At 42.4% G+C, this 22,671-nt stretch overlaps 1 protein-coding gene across 2 annotated transcripts in view; it reads right to left on the reverse strand.

The window, feature by feature from the left end:
• Positions 1-2,397: 2,397 nt before the first annotated feature.
• The window catches only part of ABCA1 (ATP binding cassette subfamily A member 1), a 105,198-nt gene continuing 84,924 nt past the window's right edge, over positions 2,398-22,671 (reverse strand). For both annotated transcript variants that reach the window (XM_075826011.1, XM_075826020.1), the window contains 18 exons: positions 22,417-22,449; positions 19,065-19,170; positions 18,575-18,649; positions 15,744-15,913; positions 15,454-15,631; positions 15,212-15,327; positions 13,084-13,228; positions 12,200-12,323; positions 11,986-12,115; positions 11,631-11,751; positions 10,775-10,837; positions 9,967-10,073; positions 9,492-9,633; positions 8,684-8,818; positions 8,213-8,316; positions 7,902-7,994; positions 6,719-6,962; positions 2,398-5,338 (listed from right to left, as the gene is read on the reverse strand). In XM_075826011.1, coding sequence (XP_075682126.1) covers positions 5,198-5,338; positions 6,719-6,962; positions 7,902-7,994; positions 8,213-8,316; positions 8,684-8,818; positions 9,492-9,633; positions 9,967-10,073; positions 10,775-10,837; positions 11,631-11,751; positions 11,986-12,115; positions 12,200-12,323; positions 13,084-13,228; positions 15,212-15,327; positions 15,454-15,631; positions 15,744-15,913; positions 18,575-18,649; positions 19,065-19,170; positions 22,417-22,449 — 2,227 coding nt within the window. In that variant the 3' untranslated portion in view covers positions 2,398-5,197. The remainder of the gene's footprint in view (positions 5,339-6,718; positions 6,963-7,901; positions 7,995-8,212; positions 8,317-8,683; positions 8,819-9,491; positions 9,634-9,966; positions 10,074-10,774; positions 10,838-11,630; positions 11,752-11,985; positions 12,116-12,199; positions 12,324-13,083; positions 13,229-15,211; positions 15,328-15,453; positions 15,632-15,743; positions 15,914-18,574; positions 18,650-19,064; positions 19,171-22,416; positions 22,450-22,671) is intronic.

Raw genomic sequence — 22,671 nt, forward strand, 5'->3', positions numbered from 1 at the left:
CCTAACAGTGTACTCGTTCAAGGAATATTCTCCCTACCAACGCTTATACAGGTTTATCTTCGTTCCTGTTGGACTTTAAATAAAACTGAGTTCTTAGTGGATTACAAATAGGACGCCATCATAAATAGATACCGTGAATAATAAGAAAATAGAAAACCGTTCACTGTAGGAAGTTTCTTAAACACTCTGTCAATATCTTTGTGTGAATAAATAGTTAATTCTCTCCATTACTTGTGTAGTCATTACAGACTGAAGAAAGCAAAACTGTTCTTTTTGTTCTAGTGTGTCTGACGACCCCCGGGCACTGAATTCAGGCCACAGTACACTGTGAAGACAGTAAAGCATGGGGCTGCAAGAATTCTGATCTGGGGATGTTTCTGATACCATGGTGTTGGGCCTATTTATCACATACAAAGGATTATAGATCAGTGTGAATATACCAAAATACTGGAGGAGATCATGTTGCCCTTTGCCGAAGAAGAAATGCCCTTGAAATGGGTGTTTCAACACGACAATGACCCAAAACACACCAGTTAGGGTTTGTGCACACGATAGCAGGCTTTTACGTCTGAAATGACAGACTGTTTTCTGGAGAAAACAGTTGCCTCGTTTCAGACGTAAATGCTCCTCCTCTCATTTTGCGAGGCTTCTCTGACAGCCATAAATCTTGAGCTGCTCTTCATTGAGTTCAATGAAGAACGGCTCAAATTACGTCTGAAAGAAGTGTCCTGCACTTCTTTTGACGAGGCTGTATTTTTACGCGTTGTCATTTGACAGCTGTCAAACGACGACGCGTAAATGACAGGTCGTCTGCACAGTATGTCGGCAAACCCATTCAAATGAATGGGCAGATGTTTGCCAACGTATTGTAGCCGTATTTTCAGACGTAAAACGAGGCATAATACGCCTCGTTTACGTCTGAAAATAGGTCGTGTGAACCCAGCCTAAGCGAACAACATCTTGGTTACAGACAAACAGGATTGAGGTAATGGAGTTGCCAGCCAGTTGACATCAAAAATCCGGTTTATGAGGCAAAACTCAAAAAATGCAGAACTGTGAATGTCGTCCAATCGTCCGGTACTGGAATACCTGTTCAGATGTGCCAGAAGTGGGTCGACTCCATGCAGCACAGATGTCAAGCAGTTCTCAGAGACAACGGTTATGCCACTAAATATTAGATCAGTAAAGTGAAATCTGAAACATTTTTTTCAGTTTATACATTCAATTTCAGTTTTTAAAGAAAAATGCTGACCCTGCGCAAGAACCACTTAACAGCTCCGTGGGGCATCAACATATGATGCGCGGCTGCGTGATTTTCGCGCAGCCGCCATCATTATGACACTCCATTTGGATGTTTGTAAACAGAAAAGCACGTGGTGCTTTTCTGTTTTCATTCATCCTTTTGACAGCTGGTGCATGAATCACGCGCGTCCCACGGAAGTGCTTCCGTGCAGCATGCATGGTTTTCACGCACCCATTGACTACAATGGGTGCGTGATTCGCGCAAAACGCCGAAAGAACGGACATAGTGACTTTTTTTCAGCAGACTCACGCTGAGTAAAAATCACGCACATGTCCGCACGGCCCCATAGACTAATATAGGTCCGTGCGACGCGCGTGAAAATCACGCGCGTTGCACGGACGTAATTCCCGTTTGTCTGAATAAAGGCGGAACCGCTGTGGATTTTCTGCAATGGAATTCATTGCAGAAAATCCAAAGCGTAATACTATACAAGCAGTATCGGTGAGATTTGAACAAATCTAAGCCACACACAGCGGAAAATATCTGCCGTAAAAAAACAGTTGTTAAATTGACCTGCGGTGCGGTTTTTGAAGCTGCAGCGTGTCTATTTACGCTGCAGAATGGCTGCTCTTCTGTTGTGGGTTTTACCTCCCATTGAATTCAATGAAGAAAATCCGCAACAAAGAGGTTGCTATTCCACCGCAAAATGAAGGAAAAAAAGAAGTATTTGTTTGTTTGAAATACATTTTTAAAAAAAAGCTCATACTTACCCCCTGCAGTAGGCCTAGCGATGTGCTCTCTTCTGAGCACAGCCCGGCCTCCTGGCATGACGTTTCACCCCATGTGACTGCTGTAGCCAATCAAAGGCTGCAGCGGTCACATGGACTACAGCATCATCCCAGGAGGCTGGGCTATGCTCAGAGGAGAGAGACGTGTCACCATGAGGACAGACTGGTAAGTATAAACTTATTTATTTTTCTATTGCTACTGTACTTCCGCAGCGGACATGCTGCCTGAAAAACTGCACCTGTGTTTTTTTGGTCTGAACTCCCTGTGGCACCCTGGGTGGATACGCTGTCGTTTTCCGCAGCCTATCCGCCAAGTGATTTCCTACCCTAAGAATGGTAGAACATGAACAAAAGATAAAACAGAGCTAGGTGTCACTTTTTTATTTTACTTTGTGACAATACAAGGAAATTAACATAGATCTAAATCTATACTTTTTAATACTTAAACAATACAAATATATTTCAGTCATGGAAATTTCAACTTTAAGGATTTAACGTAGAAACAAATATATTGTAAAACCTTAAACTTTGTTTATTTTTACAATTTTTTGCAATGTTAATGGGTATTCCAGTGCAAAAATAGATCCCATTAAAAACAGCTTAAAGTGCTTGGAATGAAGGACCAAAAAAATAATGAAACACAATGTATGTAAAACATCACATCACATGGGAGAAATGTTTATGATTGGGAGCGACACAACTCTGCGTACACAAGTAAAGATCCCACACCACTCGTGGCATCTTTGAGCCAACCAGAATAAAGATTACGTAGTGGCACATGACTTCTGGAGGACAGGTTAATTCATCTGTGAATTCCTACCCATTAAAAATCTTATTTTTAAGAAAAAGCTAGATAAACTTTTAGACCTGAGTCCTATTCTTACCAGGAATTGGCTAAATGTTCCAGATAATGCAAACCATAGGCACAGATGATGTAAATACATATCCACTGTCGCACTGGTATGAACACAGGTATATGTGCAGTATATGTTGCAGTCCTCTGGTACAGATATCACTAACTTGGCACTGTACCCATGACATAAAAGGCATGTAACAAGCTGAAACTTCTGAGCTACTTATAATATTCTGACATTATTCTCCAACCTCAGTGCCATCTGGTAAGGAAGTGTTAAAAAAAAAAAATCAAATAAAAAATAAATAAAATCACACTTTGTGTAACACAGAAGGTGCGGGGATAAAGCTTCTTGCATAGATTGAGGTAAAAAACAAAAAACACAAAAATTGTATTGATAGGTAGAATAAGTTTGTTCTTGTACGTGATATACATTTGGGAAGGCTTATTAACGGTACAAGCACTGCAACAAAACTGTTCATGTAACAATTGCTTCTCCCTGTCACGTTCTTATGTTCTTTTATTACCGACAAATAAAAGCAGTTTTCTCTGTTTTAAGGGACTGATGGCATTTCTCCTAAGTCAACATGAAGTAATTGCCTTTTCATAAACGGATGAGCCAAATATTAGTGGTGACTGCCAATATTATAAGTGTGGTTACCAAATGAAGACCTTTCATCTAAAATACCATTAAGCACTGTCGTTTTTTTTTTTTTTTTTTTGTATAGAGCTCTGTATGTGTAAAACTTGTATTAACAAAACGTATGTGCTACTACTTTTAATAATGCCCTTGGGTGGGAGAAAACGGTCATTTTACTGGGGCATAATGCTGGAGTGGGCTATGTGGAAGGTAAACTTTCCATTACCTGCATAACTACTTCTACAATGTCTGCAACTCTTCACAGGTAACACTCCCTACACTTCTCTTCAGAGCTGCAGATTATAAGTGCAACAAGGGGTACTGACACCGGTGTTACTTACTATACAGATGTAGCAGAGCTGAATTTCAATTCTTTCAGGCTGCATTGTGATAAGTTTCTACATAGATTTACCTGCAGTCCTATGTAAAATCACTAATAGAACTTAATTATTTCATGTCTAGGTGTGCCAAATGACAAACACAGCCCTGCTACATCTGCATTCCGTTGTGTTATAAAATCGGAGGTGTAATGATGCATTTTTCTATTCTAGTATTATCTTCATCTATTTACCATTGCTCGAAAGAAATACAACTGCATATCAGCTCAACTGACTTGGCATGTTGCTGTAATTCAAATGCACTGGAGTCCCATTATCCTGGAGTGCATTGGTTTAGTAAATATGAAACACAAGACCTTCGGACTATAGAAGTTTCCTAAAACAAAAGTGTCGGCTTTGCCGTCTGAGATTAAAAGAAAACAAAAAGGAAACTAAACTGTTTCATGAGGTTCAAAAATAATACAAAATAGTACTAAAGACAATAGTAAAATGCAAAAACAACACCACAGGACACCTGTAACAAAGCTACCAAAAACAACTTTAGAAAAGCTGGACAGTCTGCGGTAGAAAAATAAAAAAAATGTCATCTATTGTACTCTGCATTGCATCCAGAGCCCTTGACCCTCCTCTGCCATTGTGATATAAAATGTCCCCGTTTTTTCTGGCACATGTATAAATCTGGATGTAATGACTTTTGAGATTAGGATTTTATACTGGCCTGGTTTGAACCGCCGCTTGTTTTTGTCTCCTTATTGCTGATATTTGTACACAAAGAGGATTCACTACAAACTGGTAGACTGTGCGTCAAAGCACCTACAAAATGTACCCATAGACTGGTAACATCAAGATAACCTGAACCACTTAAAACATCACAAGGTATTAAAGCTAGTCCTTCTGGGCAAAACATGTAGAAGCCCTAACCATTAATAAATAGTCACTAGTCATGATTTGTCAGTGGTAAGATTGCTGCAATCCTGGAAAAGAATACAATACAAAATTTACATTGTACATAATAGCTATCGTTTCAAACCCACTTTCGAGCAGGATCCAGTGGGTCCAACACTACAGATTCACATTGTCATACTGTTGGCCTCTACGTTCAAGTCTTCTACTTGCGTACAGTACAACAAGGCAACACAAGAGGCGCTGCCTCTATTATGGAATTGTGTCCGTCATTGCATTGATTTGCATTGCATTGAGTAGTAGCTGTAGTTGTCCAGTATATGATGCCTCCCTGCTCGGGTCCTTGTGACCCGACTCCTTGGCATTTATGTCCTAAATGCTGCCAAGGGAGGCATTTCATACAAATCCTCCGCGTTTCTCCAGTTTGGCTTGTCACACACAGCTTTCTTTCACCTTCTCGTCCTGAAGAAAAGTTGTCAAGACAGAAATATCTACTACGGTCTGGTTTTTGTGCAATGACAAGTCCTTCAAAAGATCATCATCACTTTGGTCCTTGGCAAAGTTAACAAACACCTAGAAAGGATAGAGAAGGATTCATGTTAATTTATGATTTCCAAGCCATCATCTTCTAAGTAAATATCATGTAAATATATTTTACATAGAAAAGGTTATATGTGTAAGGAAATCTTGAGTCCAACGTCTAAAATCAGCATCACACACACTAGTCCTTCTCAATGAATTAGAATATCATCAAAAGGCTAATTTATTTCAGTAATTCAATTCAAAAAGTGAAACTCATATTATATAGATTCTTTAAACACAGAGTGATCTATTTCCAGCATTTTTTTTTCTTTTAATGTTGATGATTATTAACAGTTAATGAAAACCCAAAATTTTGTCTCAAAAATTTATATACGCCCAATTTCAAAAATGATTTTAAGGCTGGATTCACACGAGCATTTTACGTCCGTAATGGACGGACGTATTTCGGCCGCAAGTCTCGGACTGAACACAGTGCAGGGAGCCGGGCTCCTAGCATCATAGTTATGTACGATGCTAGGAGTCCCTGCCTCTCCGTGGAACTACTGTCCCGTACTGAAAACATGATTACAGTACGGGACAGTTGTCCTGCAGCGAGGCAGGGACTCCTAGCATCGTACATAACTATGATGCTAGGAGCCCGGCTCCCTGCAGTGTGTTCGGTCCGGGACTTGCGGCCGAAATACGTTCCTTCCTTTACGGACCGAACATGCTCGTGTGAATCCAGCCTAATACTGAAATGTTGGCCTACTGAAAAGTATGTACAGTATATGCACTCAATACTTGGTCGGGGCTCCTTTTGCATGACTTACTGCATCAATGCAGCGTGGCATGGAGGTGATCAGCCTGTGGCACTGCTGAGGTGATATCAATGTGGCGTGGCATGGAGGCGATCAGCCTGTGGCACTGCTGAGGTGTTATGGAAGCCCAGGTTGCTTTGATAGCAGCCTTCAGCTCGTCTGCACTGTTGGGTCTGGTGTCTCTCATCTTCCTCTTGGCAATACGCCATAGATTCTCTATGGGGTTTAGGTCAGGCGAGTTTGCTGGCCAATCAAGCGCAGTGATACTGTGGTTAGTAAACCAGGTATTGGTAGTTTTAGCAGTGTGGGCAGGAGCCAAGTCCTGCTGGAAAATGAAATCAGCATCTCCATAAAGCTTGGAACTAAAAGTAGTTATGGTATGTCTCCAGCGTTTACATTAAAGCTATTATTCTACCACTAGATGGCGATTTAAACCATAATATGTCACCTAAGAACTTAAACAACCTCCGAGGACAATGTCCACCATAGAGGCCTAGTGAAACAGAAATAAAACCTTGTGAATGCAGGTGGTATATCATCATGCTGTTAAATGGTTAAACGGCAATATCCTCTAAACATCAAAAGAACAACTGCATATTTTACAAGTACATACTTGGTCAAGAGTGGTCTGAGAGACTGAATAATCTTCAATGTGAAGTTTTTTCTTGTTCTTGGAAAGGATGCTGAAGATCCTGGCCAAGGAGGATTGTGAAGAGCGCAGCTGGTACTGCAACATTCCTCTATGTTTGTCTTTTAATACGCTCCCTGGGAAAGCATGGCTGAAAAAGTCCTCCACGGGCTTCAGATCCGGGTTTGACCCCGATATCCGTACTATGATGGTATACCCATCGCCAAACCTGTTGAGCAGAACAAATCAATTACTACTCCTTTCATTCTCCAAATGTCTTGTTAAAAATCTGAGAAAACAATGGCCCACATTTACTAATAATGGTGTATTTTACACCAAAGTGAAGAGGGTAGGTGGAGAGATTTGAACCAAAATTTTTACAAGACGTATGCCCCTTACTAAATTTACCACGTTTTCAACTTTGACAGGAAAAAAATATTTCTAGGCCTGCTATGAGCGGACATAGATTTGCGCTGTAAATCATCCCCATTTGTCTTCACTGCAGTTAATAAATATGGCCTAAAGCCGTTCCCTGAGAAACCACCCATTTTTCTCAGCACTTTTAAAATGTGACCAATGATGAGAAATGTCTGAAAAATTTTTCCTATGCAACTTTTAATGCCAACAACTGGGGTGAACAATGATAAACGTGACCCAATGTATTAGGACTTCCATTTCTTTTTCCATTATATTACATTTAGACTATTAGAAGTCATATTTTTTATGCAAAAATCATAGCAAAATTCCAGAAAGATGCATTGCATACTGGTTAAAGGGGTTACCCAGGATTAGAAAACATTTCTTCTAAAAACAGCGCCACGTCTGTCCACAGGCGGTCTGTGATTTTGCAGCTCAGTCCCATACACTTCAATTGAGTTGAGCGGCAATACCAGACACAATCCATGAACGGGTGTGGCACAATTTCTGGAAGGGAAGAAAGCAGCCATGTTTTTTTAATTCCTGTACAACCCCTTTAATAGGTGTTTTTCTAACTAGTAAGTTCATGTGTGTCATGTCATTCGTCTCGGCCAAATCTGGATCATGTCTTTTAAAGATCAGCCATTGCCTCTGTACTTGTCGTAGCCTTCTTCACATAAAACTGGACTAATAAACGGATCTTATTTTATAAAAATGCCGTTATCGTGAATAGAAATGAAATCTGAATTACTTATTCTTTAGATGCTGTACACTTCCCAGGCATCTGAATCTGCCGTTTACCATTATAGCCATTCTTGTGCACAGAGCTTCACATTCTTCCATACTGTACAAGGAAGAAACAGAGTTAATAAAGAGAATTCTTGGTCAATGCAGAGACGATTCCTTATGTCAAGCTCCTATTTGAGAACTACTATAGATGGAGGTCATTATCGCTATGTAAGTACTCTGCATGTCTTTCTTTCAAATGAAGGGAAAGGACTGTTTTAGAGAATGCACATGCACAAGACCTCAAGTTGTAATACTTCCAGAAGCGACACTAACCTGTGCGAAGTTAGCACAACGGATCTTCCTTCTTTAATGATACTTAGGGCACAGTTCCATAAGAAGCGCCTTGCTTTAGGATCCATTCCTGTGGTTGGTTCATCCTGTTATTTTAAAGATGAAATATTTTTCAGGTGCTCAAAAATAAAAACTTTAAAAGTCCAGCAATAAAATGTTGCAAATATATCAGCGATTTTATGAGCATATTTTACACATTATGCGTATAGGTAATATGGTTCTATTTTCAGAATAACTGTAGATCCATATTAATAGGGCCCATGGCTTTCGGTCAATGAGGCATAGAAGTAGCAATTTATAGTGAGTGATTTCCAGGAAGAGTCCTATTGAAGAACACGTCCTATCCAGACAGCACAGGACTACTTCACCCACTTTATCTATTCTAGTACTCAATAGATTATATTGTGGAGTGGAGTGATACAGGGATGTAGATAAATAATAGCGGTAACTTACCAGAAATACTACTGGTGGTCCTCCTATTAAGGCAATAGCTGTAGACAGTTTTCGCCTGTTTCCTCCACTGTAGCTTCCTGCGCATCTTTCGGAGTATTTCACCAAGCCTAGCTTCCGCACAGCCCATTCTGCAACCTAACACGGGGTACAAAAACACGGTCAACTTTGCAATGCTCGTGCATTGCTAAAAAACAAAAACACTTTTCAAAATGTAAATAAAATAAAAAAAATTCACCCATAATAAGAAATGAGCATAATGTCTGCCAGTCAGGTATGTCGCTACAGTATATAGTTCTGACAACAAGCTTGGCTCATTAGATGGTATTGCACATTTCTGAAAATACTTATAATAAATTGCTTGCAGTTTTTTGTTGATATAATAAGTTGGAATCTATAATTTGAAGTAAATAATAATGTGACTAGTCTCTCTATTAGGTGTGGGGCTACATAATAGAAATGGCTTAGAAGGCGTTCTCTGTAAAGCTGATAATATCCACAGTGACAGCGTGCCACCAGGGATTACAGACATTTTAGGAAATATGCAATCAGAGGCTGCCAGTATCTCCCAGGATGGTAGGTTCAATAGGTAACGGCTGCCAGTACAGAGAATGAAGATCTGCCAGACACATACAAATTGGGAATTCACAGCTAAGTAATGGAGAATCAGATATTACAAAAGCAGGTCTTACTAAACACAAGATTGGCCTTGAGGAAAGGCCAAAGGGATAAATATTAACCGTCTATGTGTGGACCGTGCAGTGTTAAAAACAAGTTATAAGGGCTACAGTACATGCACGAGAAGTCTTACCTTGCAAACCTCCTTTTCTGGCACCCCACGCAAAAGGGCATATAACTCCAGATGCTCCCGGCCTGTAAGTAGCTCGTTGATGGCATCAAACTGAGGACAGTACCCCATATTCTGGTGGACTTCTTGAATATTAGACAATATACTGCAAAATATAAATAGATGTCAATTAAATACATGACATCTGAACATTTCTGCACTTAGTGTACCTGCAATTCAAAGCTATACTAATGGTTCATTTTCTTAAAGATATAGTATTTTTGGACATGTCAATCATACATGTCAGAAAGTGATACTGTGAGTGGCTGGCCTCTGTTGGGTTCCAAGCTGACAGAATCGGTTTCTTATTAGTAATATCTCACAAAATGCTTTTGCTAGAAAACCCCTCCATATTTGAACCTTTATAAGTTAGGAGTATACACAGGCAGATACATTACAGCTACAATATGATATGCTAACTGGGTAACAAGACGCTTACCTGTTTCCCTTCAGGAAGGCTTCCCCAGCAGTCACATCAGTGTCACCAGTGAGCATTTTGAATGTAGTAGTTTTACCAGCGCCATTAACTCCCAGCAGGCCGAAACACTGCAAGTAAAAGTAAGTCTATTAATTTTCTTGAAAATAATCATAGTAATACATACATTGTGCCACTTTCTACCCTAAAGGCCCTTTTACACAATCCAATGATTGGCTGAATGATCGCTCATATGAATGCTCGTTCCTGATGATTGCCCTGTGTAAATAGGACAAAGATCAGCCGATAAACAAGCAAGCACTTTCTCATCACATCTTTTATACAGCCAAAAAAATGACTGCTAGTCGACAGCACATATCCCTGTGTAAACAGGGAGATGTGCTGCCGACATGATGCATATCAAATGGATGAATAATTTTAGTACCAATAAGTGATCTGTTTGAAGAGACTGCGCTATTGATTCCGTAAAAAAACCCAAAAAAAACCAGTAACCTTACGGAACGGAGACAATTGGAAACCATTAGCAACGGAATCTTTACAGTTGAAATCAATGGTAATGCAAACGGAAGCTATGATTTGCGTTTGCCTTCCCGTTGATGGGTTCCCCTGACAGAAAGGTCTGGCATAACCCATCAATGGAACCGAACGCTGATGTGAACTGGCGATATGTAAGATCTTTGTTAATCAGATTTCTGTTGTGTTGATTATAAGATAAAATACTAAAACAAAAATAAAATTGTTCTAAAGATGAGTAGCTGAAATGTATTGCAGATGGTTGGGTATATTAATCATTCATGGGGTGGAACAGTACCTCTCCAGGGGGGATTCCCACGCAAAGTCTATCAACAGCTGGCTTTCTTTTCATTCCGTAGATCTAAAAAATGTAAGGCCTTGATTAGAGGAAAGTCCAAAACGTATCAAATAGATTCTGAACCGTGTAAATGCATACATACGCCACAGTACTATATTCAGCACTACATACTAGATACTTTAAGATTCACATTCACTAGTGGGCGGCACATCAGCAAAAGGCAAATGTAGGAATGCAAAGAGTCATTTACTATAAATAGTTTGTCTCAACTGCACAACTCCTGCTCCAAAGCATGCTGCCCTAGCGATAAGATGATTGCAGCAGGTCCAACTGCTGAAACTAGAATAGCACCTGCGGATGGCCACAGCGGGAGCCTCTCCTTCCAGCGGCTCTTCGCTCTGGCCAACAAACAGAGGTCCCTAATAAGACATATGGACAGGGCTTATGTCGTAGGAACAATCCTTTTGGAGACCTTTTGGCACTCTTCTCTTCTGTACCCTGTATAAGTTTCCGCTGCACAACACTGCATTGAGTGACACCACTGCCTCTATAAATGGCTAAAAATAATGCACTCCTAGCTCCAAAACTTTTCCTTGGCCATCATTTATTACAAAACACATGGAAACCGTTACAAATTAGATTATAAATGTGTACAAAAAGCTCTCTTGGTGTGAATGCCATCTTAAGCCCAATTATAAATATTCGAAAAACGTATAAAGAATGGCCTTGCGGCCTCCACGAGGTTTAATGTATGATGTGAAGCAGGTGTGCCGGTTATATGCCTGAGGAATCATACTGATCACGAGTCAGCTAAAGGTAGCATCACCATACTAAACAGGTGTGAGCATGTCCATACCTTAGTCAGTCCTTTGATTTCTAAGATGTCACTCCGACCCCCTTCATTCATTATCCTCTGCCGCTCCCTTGCCACGTCTTCATCCTCATCATTTACTGGAGGAAGCTTGGCAGTCACTGGCCTGGAGAGAAACAGACTCTTGTCATGTGATCAGATACTTCTATAACATTGTGAGGTATATTCATGAGATTGTATTACAATGCAGGGAAATTATCACGTTTCTAATGCCTCTTATTCCCTCTAGCATTTCCTCAAATAGTTTCAGTGCTAAAAATCATATTTCACAAAACACTGACTTTTTAGGAATACCTGCAGGAGGTAAAACTAAAAATGATTAATTTGAATAGCCACCTACCTTGGTTTGATGAAACAGCGATACTGGATCAGAAGAGTTATAATGAAGAACACCAATCCTTCTACAGCCATGGCAAAGAGATTTCTCCCAACCAGATCCCAGGACATAGGTGAGACAAAGCGATTTTCTCCTGTAAAAAGGAGGCCCAGGAGGAGGTCAAATATCTGCAACTATAACCTACTATATTACAGACCGTATACAAAAGATTACTCACCAAATCTTTCTAGAGCATCGGCCATGGCCTGATTCTTCACCATATCAATGAGTCCTCTTCCCAGACAGAAATGAGGGAAAATCAACAGCACGGACTTCAAAATGTCATTGATGTTGTTCAGTTTCTGTAAGAAATAACAGATTGATAAGATAGGCCATATCAACAGTCATTTAATACTCTGCAATTGTACTGAATTAAATCCGATACTGTTTATACACTGTGTTTGCAATGTTCGGTGTACACACACACACACACACACACACACACACATATAATATTTTCCAGTCGTCTAGCCATTACAATTTGGCTCTTGTCAAAGTCACTCAGATCCTTACACGTTCCCATTTTCCCTGATGCCAACACCTCAACTTCAAGAACTGGCTGTTCACTTGCTGCCTATTATACTCCACCCCTTGACAGGTGCCATGGGACCAAGATAATGATATTCACTTCAACTGTCAGCGAGCTTAATGTTATAGCTGATCCATGTGTATATATATATATATATATATATATATATATATATATATATATATATATATATATATATATATATATATATATATATATATATATAATACACACACACACACACACACACACACACACACATATACACATTGGTTGAAAGGAAGCAACACTCTAAAAAATACAACAAATAAGCAGGGTGCCAGCAAATGATCCAGATTCACAGATCTTCAATAGTAGAAAGAAATTCTTGCAGCACTTCCAGAATCAGTGAAAAATTCAATCTTATTTATTTCAGCTTACATAGTGCGACGTTTCAATCCCTCACTGGATTTTTTTCCTCCATATTACAGATATAATACATATATATATCTACAAACAATAGTTCCCTAGTAGATAAAGAATAATATACTTACATTATTTGTAAAAAGTTCAAGTACAAATGTGGCCACACTGCCGTTAATCCCAATGAAAAGATTCACACTAGTTAACACCACATAGGCCGTACTGGGAATCTTAAAAAGAAAGGAAGCTGGGTACATCAGAGGAGTTATGGACCACCTACAGGATAAACAGATAACATTGGTGATCTATATTAGGACAAGTACTGGCAGATTATATTACACTTAACATTGAAATTGTGACACCGAGAAGGACAAGCCGTAAGGTTATGCAAATTGAGGAAGCAGCAGGTGTCACTAAGATCTGCAAATGATCACATTTTCAAGTACATACGTAGCTCCAATCTGTGGCATGTGGGAGGAGAATAAAAGCCAGATTGAAAGCAAAGTTTTTTAGCCACATAAAACCTCAAAAATCATATCAAGTAGTGTGGGATGATTGTGCGATGCCTCCTGTTTGTCAACGTGCCAGTTATCGCCACTTGTCACAAACTGAGAACGACAGAATCCTTCAACTGAGAGACCTTGGTTTGTCACCCTGGCAGATTGCTACGCGCCTAGGCCAAGATGTCAGCACTGTTCAATCTGGCGTGTCCCGGAGGTTGCGAGAACAACAATGAATGGGAATCACAGCAAGAGGTGAACCTCTGAACAGACGGATCATCTGACTGGAGGAACGGTGCGTAGTGATCCATTCTGTACTGCAAGTGAAATTGGGAAATTGGACGTCACATCCCAGGCTTAGGACGGCAACCAGTGTCGACACAAACCGTCAGAAGGCGTTTGCATGACATTGGGCTATGAGACAGACGTCCAGCTACAGGTGTTCCATTGACAACATGCCACCACTCTGAAAGGCTGTCATGGTGCACACGAAGACGGCAATGGAGGTCTATTCTCTTCAGCGATAAATCCTGCTTTTGTCTCGGACACAATGATAGCTGTAGATTGGTGTGGAGACCACGTGGGCAATGCCATGAAGAGGCCTTCACAAGGGTACGTCACACCGGTCCTACTCCTGGGATTATGGTGTAGGGTTGCATAATGTAGATTAGCCGGACCCCTCTAATCTTAATTTCAGGGACATTAATAGCTCGGCATTACATTGATTTGGTCATGGAACCCGTGGTACGACCATTTCTCCAAAGTGTCCCAGAATCAGTTTTTCAAAAAGGCAATGCCAGGCCACACGTTGCTCGTGCTACTGTGAGCAGCCTGCGTGGCCTTAACGTGCTACCATGGCCTGCAGCCTCTCTGGACTGGTCGCCGATCGAGCATATCTGGGACGTCATAAGTCGGCAAATGCAAAGGGAGCTGCCAGCAGTCAATCTTGATGATTTGCGTGCCCAAGTCCATCAGCGTGGCATAACATTCCTCAGACAACAATTATTAACCTCATTAATAGCATGCCAAGGCGTGTAAGTGCGTGTATTTCTGAGCGTGGCGCACATACTCGATGCTAAATAATCAAGATGTTTGGAAAATGTTGTTTCCATTTTTTTATAATTTGCACATCATTAACATGTCTATCGATCTGGTGATATCCACAATTCCAAAACTTTTCCTTCTTGGTGTTGCAATTTCAACATTGAGGAGTATATAGTACAAAAGTGCCCTTTTTTTGTAATTTATGCTAAAAACAAAATGTTACCTGAGAACAGATCTTGTGGTCTGTGCTTACCCAAATACAGAGAGTCGTGGCGACAGCTTTCTTTAGAGATCCATGTATATTGTGCCCAACAAAGCATACAGAACAGCAGCAACGCTTCAACTTATTACAATTGGTTTTTTTTCAAGTTCAAGCTCGGCTCAATAGATCACTAGAGGATGCTGTCGCCATTACTTTGGTTTTGTGAATCGCATTTTGTGAATTGAGGACCGTTCCATTTCTGCGCACTTCCATCCTGGATTAAAGTGTGTTACTTCTTCTGTATATGGGGGTCAGTGCTTAGACAGTCTATTTACATCAACGTTATCACATTAATGGAGGTGGGGTGAACACAAGAAAAGTTCTGTTGAAGTGACAGCTCGAAATATATGCTCTTAACTTGCAGGGCACATATTCTGTGAATATAGAAGTCCTACTTACAGAAAAATCTACAACCCGTGTGCGTACTATATGGAGTATAATACAATATCTTACCCATATAACAACAGTAATAGTGCCAACACTGGTAAATTGGAAGAAGATACGTAGGAGTCCTGCTGGAAGCAGATGAATATTATAATGACCAAAGTTGCTGGCACAATATAGTTACACTGGAAGGAGATAAAAATGAATGATTAGTTTTGATCTGTTTAAGTGACACCAATTTCGTCTCATGCACATAATATAATGCCTGCTGTCTACAAACAGTAGGGAAGCGTCAATTTTTGTTTTCTTACCATATCCCACACAAAGTTGGCCAGCCAGTAGATTACAGGTTTCACTCCACTAATACACTGCAAGTGTTTGGCCTTGCTCACTCGCTCCTGGATTAGGAAAACGACAAAGCTGGCTGGCACAAATGACATGGCAAAAATGACACAGATGGAGACCAAGACATCTACGGATGTGGTCATCCTATAGAAAATACAGAAGAGGAAATATAAAGAAATGACTCAATTAACATTTCACGTGTGCTACTTATTGTCATTTTTGTGTGGAACTCAAGAATATCAGATGCACTACTTACAGAGCAACCTCGGATAGCTGTTCTTTGGTGAGGTTTAAGGGATGATTGAAGGCTGTAATTCCATATTTGGCAGAGTCCTTTCCCTCAGGTAGTCTGGAGCGGAGGATGGCATTGTTCATCACATTTAGGAAAGCGCCAACAGCATGCCAGCCTTTGTTATTAAACCACACCTGAAAACATACAGTCCTGATCTGTGATTACTGCAGCACTCAGAAGTACAATCCATGGTTAACATGAGGTAGAAGCTAGTACTTGTTCTTATAACTTATGGTTATCCAGGTGATGCCACATAGAATCAGGGCAGGCCTTAGGTTAGTTAGTGCCCTGTGCAGTTTCTGCTAATGATACCCCTCAATGTTCTATCATATATAATGCTCAAATAATAATATGACACAATGTACTAGTAACTATAATGCGCCCATATAATATTGGTGTACGGTGCCCTAATAAGGGTATATTCACACGCAGTGACCAAAAACGTCTGAAAATACGGAGCGGTTTTCAGGCGAAAACCGCTCCTGATTTTCAGACGTTTTTGTAGCAACTCGCGTTTTTCGCGGCGTATTTTACGGCCGTTATTGGAGCTGTTTTTCAATGGAGCAATGAAGAACGGCTCCAAAAACGTCCCAAGAAGTGACATGCACTTCTTTTTCGCGGGCGTCTTTTTACGCGCCGTATTTTGACAGCGATGCGTAAAATTACACCTCGTGGGAACAGAACACCGTAAAACCTATTGCAAGCAATGGGCAGATGTTTGTAGGCTTATTAGGTGCGTTTTTTAGTCGTAATTTGAGGCGTAAAACGCCCGAATTACGTCTGAAAACACTGCGTGTGAACATACACTAACACTGCCAGACAGTTGCCAAAATAATTGTGCCAAATAGAAAACGTAGAGACTTCAAATACAAAGTGTGGGATAAAGGCTGCAAGCTCTGGATGCCCAGGCTATAAGGGCCAGTGGTGCCTATTATAGTAGTAACAAGTGATGCGCATCATTTTTAAATCAGAATTCTCTCTACACACACATTCCTCAAACATTACTCTCATCCATGATGGGTGGAATATTTGAACCAGGGTCATAGTAATGATGCAATAATCATGAAATAGCTTAAAAGTATACCTAACCTTTCAGGTGACAGCTGTCATGTGTGTACATGAGGAATAACACGATTTCTGGCCATTACATGACTTTATTTTTTTTCTGCAGTCTCAATCTCTAATGCTATCATGTCTTTTATACACTGCAAACAGAGAGAAAGAGAATCCTGCTCTCCTATCTCTATTTATCATATATATAGAAGCAGCAGCCACATGGAAGAGATTACACAGCAGTAAGGAGCAGTGTAGCTGTGAATGTAGCACTGGGGTGAGATAGAACACTTACTATAAGCTGCAACGTATGGGTCTCTCTATTATGTGTCTCTCTCTCTCACTCTGCTCCCTCCTCCCCTCTCCTTAGACTTCTATGGGTAGCTGTAACCTGATCTTTCAGTGAGCTGATAGTACATCTCCTCTTGTGGAGTTGGAAAAAGCAGTAAATTTAGAGTGAGTAAACATTTAAGGAGGGGGGGGGGACCCTGATCAGCGGAGAAAGAGGAATTTTTCTTGTATAAGATAGCGTATTTTTTTGACTATTATACGCACTTTTTGTCCTAAAAACTATACTTCTGGTGTGTCTGAAAGTCTGACTGCAGGCAGCTGCCAGTATATGAAGAAGCAGAAGACGGAGTTCTATGATTCAAATGTCCTTGCAGTACAGTGTTATAGAAGCAGCATGTCCTGTGCTGTGTGTACAGAATCTTTGTTATCTGCTCACTGCAGAGTCACATGTTACACACAGACTTCTGTAAAATCTGATTGTTCAGTGAGCAAATAACACAGACATTTGTACATGCAGCACAGTAAATCTGTGCAGGTACTGATCTACAAGGACCTTCTAGCCACGCCCCCTCCTATAAACAGAGCAGCAGCAAGGTCAGATTCACCACCATTAACCCCTGCCTCTCCACACTTCTGATTTCTGGTGAGCACTAGAGCTGACAATATGTTGTATCACTGTGGCGGTCATTGTATTGGGGCACTGTGCCTGATATTGGCACATTGTACATGGCATTGTATTAGGGCGCTGAGACTGCCATTGTATTGGGGCACTGTGCCTGGTATTGTGGCTGGCATTGTATTGGGGCACTGTGCCTGGTATTGTGGCTGGCATTGTATTGGGGCACTATGGCTGGTATTATATTGGGGCACTGTGGCTGGCATCATAGTGAGGCACTGTGGCCTTGCATTGTATTGGGGCACTGTGGCTGGCATTGTGGTTGGACACTGTGGTACTGTATCACCTAAATATTACCCATAGAACATTTACATTAAAAAAATTAATAACTTTTTTTCCTCTATTATGCTTTAAATTATGGGTGCGTCTTTTAGGCCCAAAAAAAAAAAAAAAGCAGATGCAGGGACCGTCTTCCTGGATGAGCTGTGTTGAAGGACCTGCAGCTGGAACTAACAACATAGCGTGATCTCGCTATTGAAGCTGAGATCACGCTGGGCAGGAAAGGAGGAGAAGCTGTTTGATGCAGATCGGACAGCGTCATACAGAAAACATTACACCGCCCATAGAAAAAAATTAAAGTTACCGCCCATTTGGCAAGTAAAGTCTCATTAGTATATTTCAAAAAAAAGCTCATAACTTTTGAAACAATAAAGGTTTTGGGATACAATTTTCACTGTAGTTATCAGCATGACAGTGCCTATTAGATTAGTTAGGAGATAGGGCATCAATAAACTAGTGACTGAGCCTTCTTAAGTACGGACAGTGATGTAAATACCTTTACATTATCTTTTGCATCGAGCCCTTTCATGAATGTCCCAAAGCTGTCAAGGAAACGGTTGGCAGCCTGATTCTGAGAAAGAAAACACAAGACATTACATTAGTTCACGGATCTAATTAATGTGATTAATATATTTGTTTTAAATCTAAGTACACATATCAGATTTAATAATAGAACATTACATTTTTTAACAAACATTGCATTGCAAAGGTCCCTTATTTTAGAACGAGAGCGAATTAAAAAAAACAACCCCTTTAAGTGTATTGCTCTGTCCTTGAGATGATCTGAATTTTATGGGTAACAAAGGTTAATTTGTACATGGGTCCCTTCTCCATTTTACACTAATACTCTAATACTAAAACTTTGCTGGACCATTGGGTCCAAACATGCCGTTGAGCAGGATGAGCAAGCAAACGGAAACAAGAAACACAACAGCTTCAAAAGATTTTTTCTTTTTCAAAATGGAAAAACCTGCAGAATTGCGTACCTTTGATAGGTTCAGTTGTTTCTTAATGTGTTCAATGGAGGCCAAAACTTCTTCACTTGGTGGTAATGCTGGGGAGTTGCTTGCACCCAAGGAGAAACCACCATACCTGAGGAATAAATGAGTGTGCATATGACAATAATAAATAGTATGTATTACAATAGTAAGGAATTGTTCACATCTGCGTTGCTATATTTGTTGTTCTGCTCCTTCGTAGGAGCTGAACAATGACAATAACGACAGTGATGGATCTGTCGCATGGCGGACACCTACGACGACCTGACAGAACCCATTGACTTTAATGGGTGCTGTTAGGTTTCAATCATGGTGTCCGTGGTTTTACCAGAAAAAAATAGCGCAGCATGCTTCGCTATTTTTTTCAGCATTTTGGATCGGATCTGTGACGGAGGCCCCGAACAGAGCCTCCAACACAGATGTGAACATAGCCGAAGCCTGAATTTTAGACACTATTTTTTTATAATGACTGTATGCATAGTAAATATATATGAATATACTGTATAGAACACAGTAGCAACTCTTTGCACTTAGTGTTAATGGAAGGACACATTTATTTACAAAATGATAGAATAGGATCAGGGGCGTAACTAGGAAAGACTGGGCCCCATAGCAAACTTTTGACTGGGGCCCCCCCCCTCCCCTGGGTGTCACACAAACCCCCCCCTTGTAGATAGTGCCTTTTTTACAGCCCCCCCTGTAGATATCTACAAAGGGGGCTGTATGGTGTTATCTACAGGGGGGGGCTGTATGGTGTTATCTACAGGGGGGGCTGTATGGCGTTATCTACAGAGGGGGCTGTATGGCGTTATCTACAGGGGGGGCTGTATGGCGCTCTCTACAGGGGGGGCTGTATGGCGTTCTCTACAGGGGGGGCTGTATAGCGTTCTCTACAGGGGGGGCTGTATGGCGTTATCTACAGGGGGGCTGTCTGGCGTTATCTACAGCGGGGCTGTCTGGCGTTATCTACAGCGGGGCTGTCTGGTGTTATCTACAGAGGGGGCTGTATGGCGTTATCTACAGGGGGGGCTGTATGGCGCTCTCTACATGGGGGGCTGTATGGCGCTCTCTACAGGGGGGGCTGTATGGCGCTCTCTACAGGGGGGGCTGTATGGCGTTCTCTACAGGGGGGGCTGTATGGCGTTCTCTACAGGGGGGGCTGTATGGCGTTATCTACAGGGGGGGCTGTATGGCGTTATCTACAGGGGGGCTGTCTGGCGTTATCTACAGAGGGGGCTGTATGGCGTTATCTACAGGGGGGCTGTATGGCGTTATTTAGAGGGGGGCTGTATGGCGTTATTTAGAGGGGGGCTGTATGGCGTTATCTACAGGGGGGGCTGTATGGCGTTATTTAGAGGGGGGCTGTATGGCGTTATCTACAGGGGGGGCTGTATGGCGTTATCTACAGGGGGGGCTGTATGGCGTTATCTACAGGGGGGGCTGTATGGCGTTATCTACAGGGGGGGCTGTATGGCGTTCTCTACAGGGGGGGCTGTATGGCGTTATCTACAGGGGGCTGTATGGCGTTATCTACAGGGGGGCTGTATGGCGTTCTCTACAGGGGGGCTGTATGGCGTTCTCTACAGGGGGGGCTGTATGGCGTTCTCTACAGGGGGGGCTGTATGGCGTTCTCTACAGGGGGGCTGTATGGCGTTCTCTACAGGGGGGCTGTATGGCGTTCTCTACAGGGGGGCTGTATGGCGTTCTCTACAGGGGGGCTGTATGGCGTTCTCTACAGGGGGGCTGTATGGCGTTCTCTACAGGGGGGCTGTATGGCGTTCTCTACAGGGGGGCTGTATGGCGTTCTCTACAGGGGGGCTGTATGGCGTTCTCTACAGGGGGGCTGTATGGCGTTCTCTACAGGGGGGCTGTATGGCGTTCTCTACAGGGGGGCTGTATGGCGTTCTCTACAGGGGGGCTGTATGGCGTTCTCTACAGGGGGGCTGTATGGCGTTCTCTACAGGGGGGCTGTATGGCGTTCTCTACAGGGGGCCGTATGGCGTTCCCTACAGGGGGGCCGTATGGCGTTCCCTACAGGGGGGCCGTATGGCGTTCTCTACAGGGGGGCCATATGGCGTTCTCTACAGGGGGGCCGTATGGTGTTCTCTACAGGGGGGGCCGTATGGTGTTCTCTACAGGGGGGGCCGTATGGTGTTCTCTACAGGGGGGGCCGTATGGTGTTCTCTACAGGGGGGGCCGTATGGTGTTCTCTACAGGGGGGGGCCGTATGGCGCTCTCTATAGGGGGGGCTGTATGGCGCTCTCTACAGGGGGGGCTGTATGGCGTTATCTACAGAGGGGGCTGTATGGCGCTAACGCCATACAGCCCCCCTGTAGAGAACACCATACAGCCCCCCCCCTGTAGGGAACGTCATACAGCCCCCCTGTAGGGAACGCCATACAGCCCCCCCTGTAGAGAGCGCCATACAGCCCCCCCTGTAGAGAACGCCATACAGCCCCCCCTGTAGAGAACGCCATACAGCCCCCCCCTGTAGAGAACGCCATACAGCCCCCCCTGTAGAGAACGCCATACAGCCCCCCCTGTAGAGAACGCCATACAGCCCCCCCTGTAGAGAACGCCATACAGCCCCCCCTGTAGAGAACGCCATACAGCCCCCCCCTGTAGAGAACGCCATACAGCCCCCCCTGTAGAGAACGCCATACAGCCCCCCTCTAGAGAACACCATACAGCCACCCCTGTATTCTCCATGACTAACCTCTGACTTCCGGCGTCTGCGCAGCTCAATAAAAATGAAAGGAGCGCTGGTCACGCATGCGCACAAGCGCGACCGGCGCTTTCAGTCCCCCGTTCTCCCTATCAATGCCAGCGATCACACATGTATCCCCTATCCTGTGGAGAGGGGATACATGTATTTTGTTTAATGGCAGAGCGGGGAGATAACTCCCTGCTCTGCCATAGTGTTAAGTGGCGTCGCGCTGTAGCAGCCATAGCGGCTGCTAGCGGAGCCTCCGGCCATGGTGGGGGCCCGTGCCGGCGGGCGACACGGGCCCCCTCATGCTGCGGGCCCCGTAGCAGCCGCTACAGCTGCTATAGTGTTAGTTACGCCACTGAATAGGATACCCCTTTACTGGTCAGTGGAGTAAGTTTTTGGAATATATGTTAGCAGTGGATGCAATGTTCCAGTTTATTTGAGTAATCTTAGGATCGGATTCCCTTATAGATTTCTTTTGTAAAAAAAAATCTGTAAGGCATAACCAGGTCACTCTGGTCCTGATGATCTGTATAGCAGCTTTGCTATTACTCATTAACTGCCATTTTTTTATTTTTACTAATATACACAAAGGGAGGGTAAAAGGTATAAACCAGAGCAAGTACATACCTAAACTCATTCACCCAGATCTTGTTCTTTAAGCTGAAGATTGGAGAGAAAAACGCATTACAAGTGGTCTCACATTACGTATAAGATGCGTTATAACACAAACTCTAATGTACTGAAATGACTTTAATCTGGCGTCAATGGGACTGGATAGCTATTGAATGATCACATCCTCTGGGTAATTGGACAATCATAGATAATTATATAGAATGTAAACATGCTGCTATCGGCTTCATTTTGGTTCTCTCTGTTCTAGTT

The sequence above is a fragment of the Rhinoderma darwinii genome, chromosome 1 (assembly GCF_050947455.1).
Source record: "Rhinoderma darwinii isolate aRhiDar2 chromosome 1, aRhiDar2.hap1, whole genome shotgun sequence".
Lineage (NCBI taxonomy): Eukaryota > Metazoa > Chordata > Amphibia > Anura > Rhinodermatidae > Rhinoderma > Rhinoderma darwinii.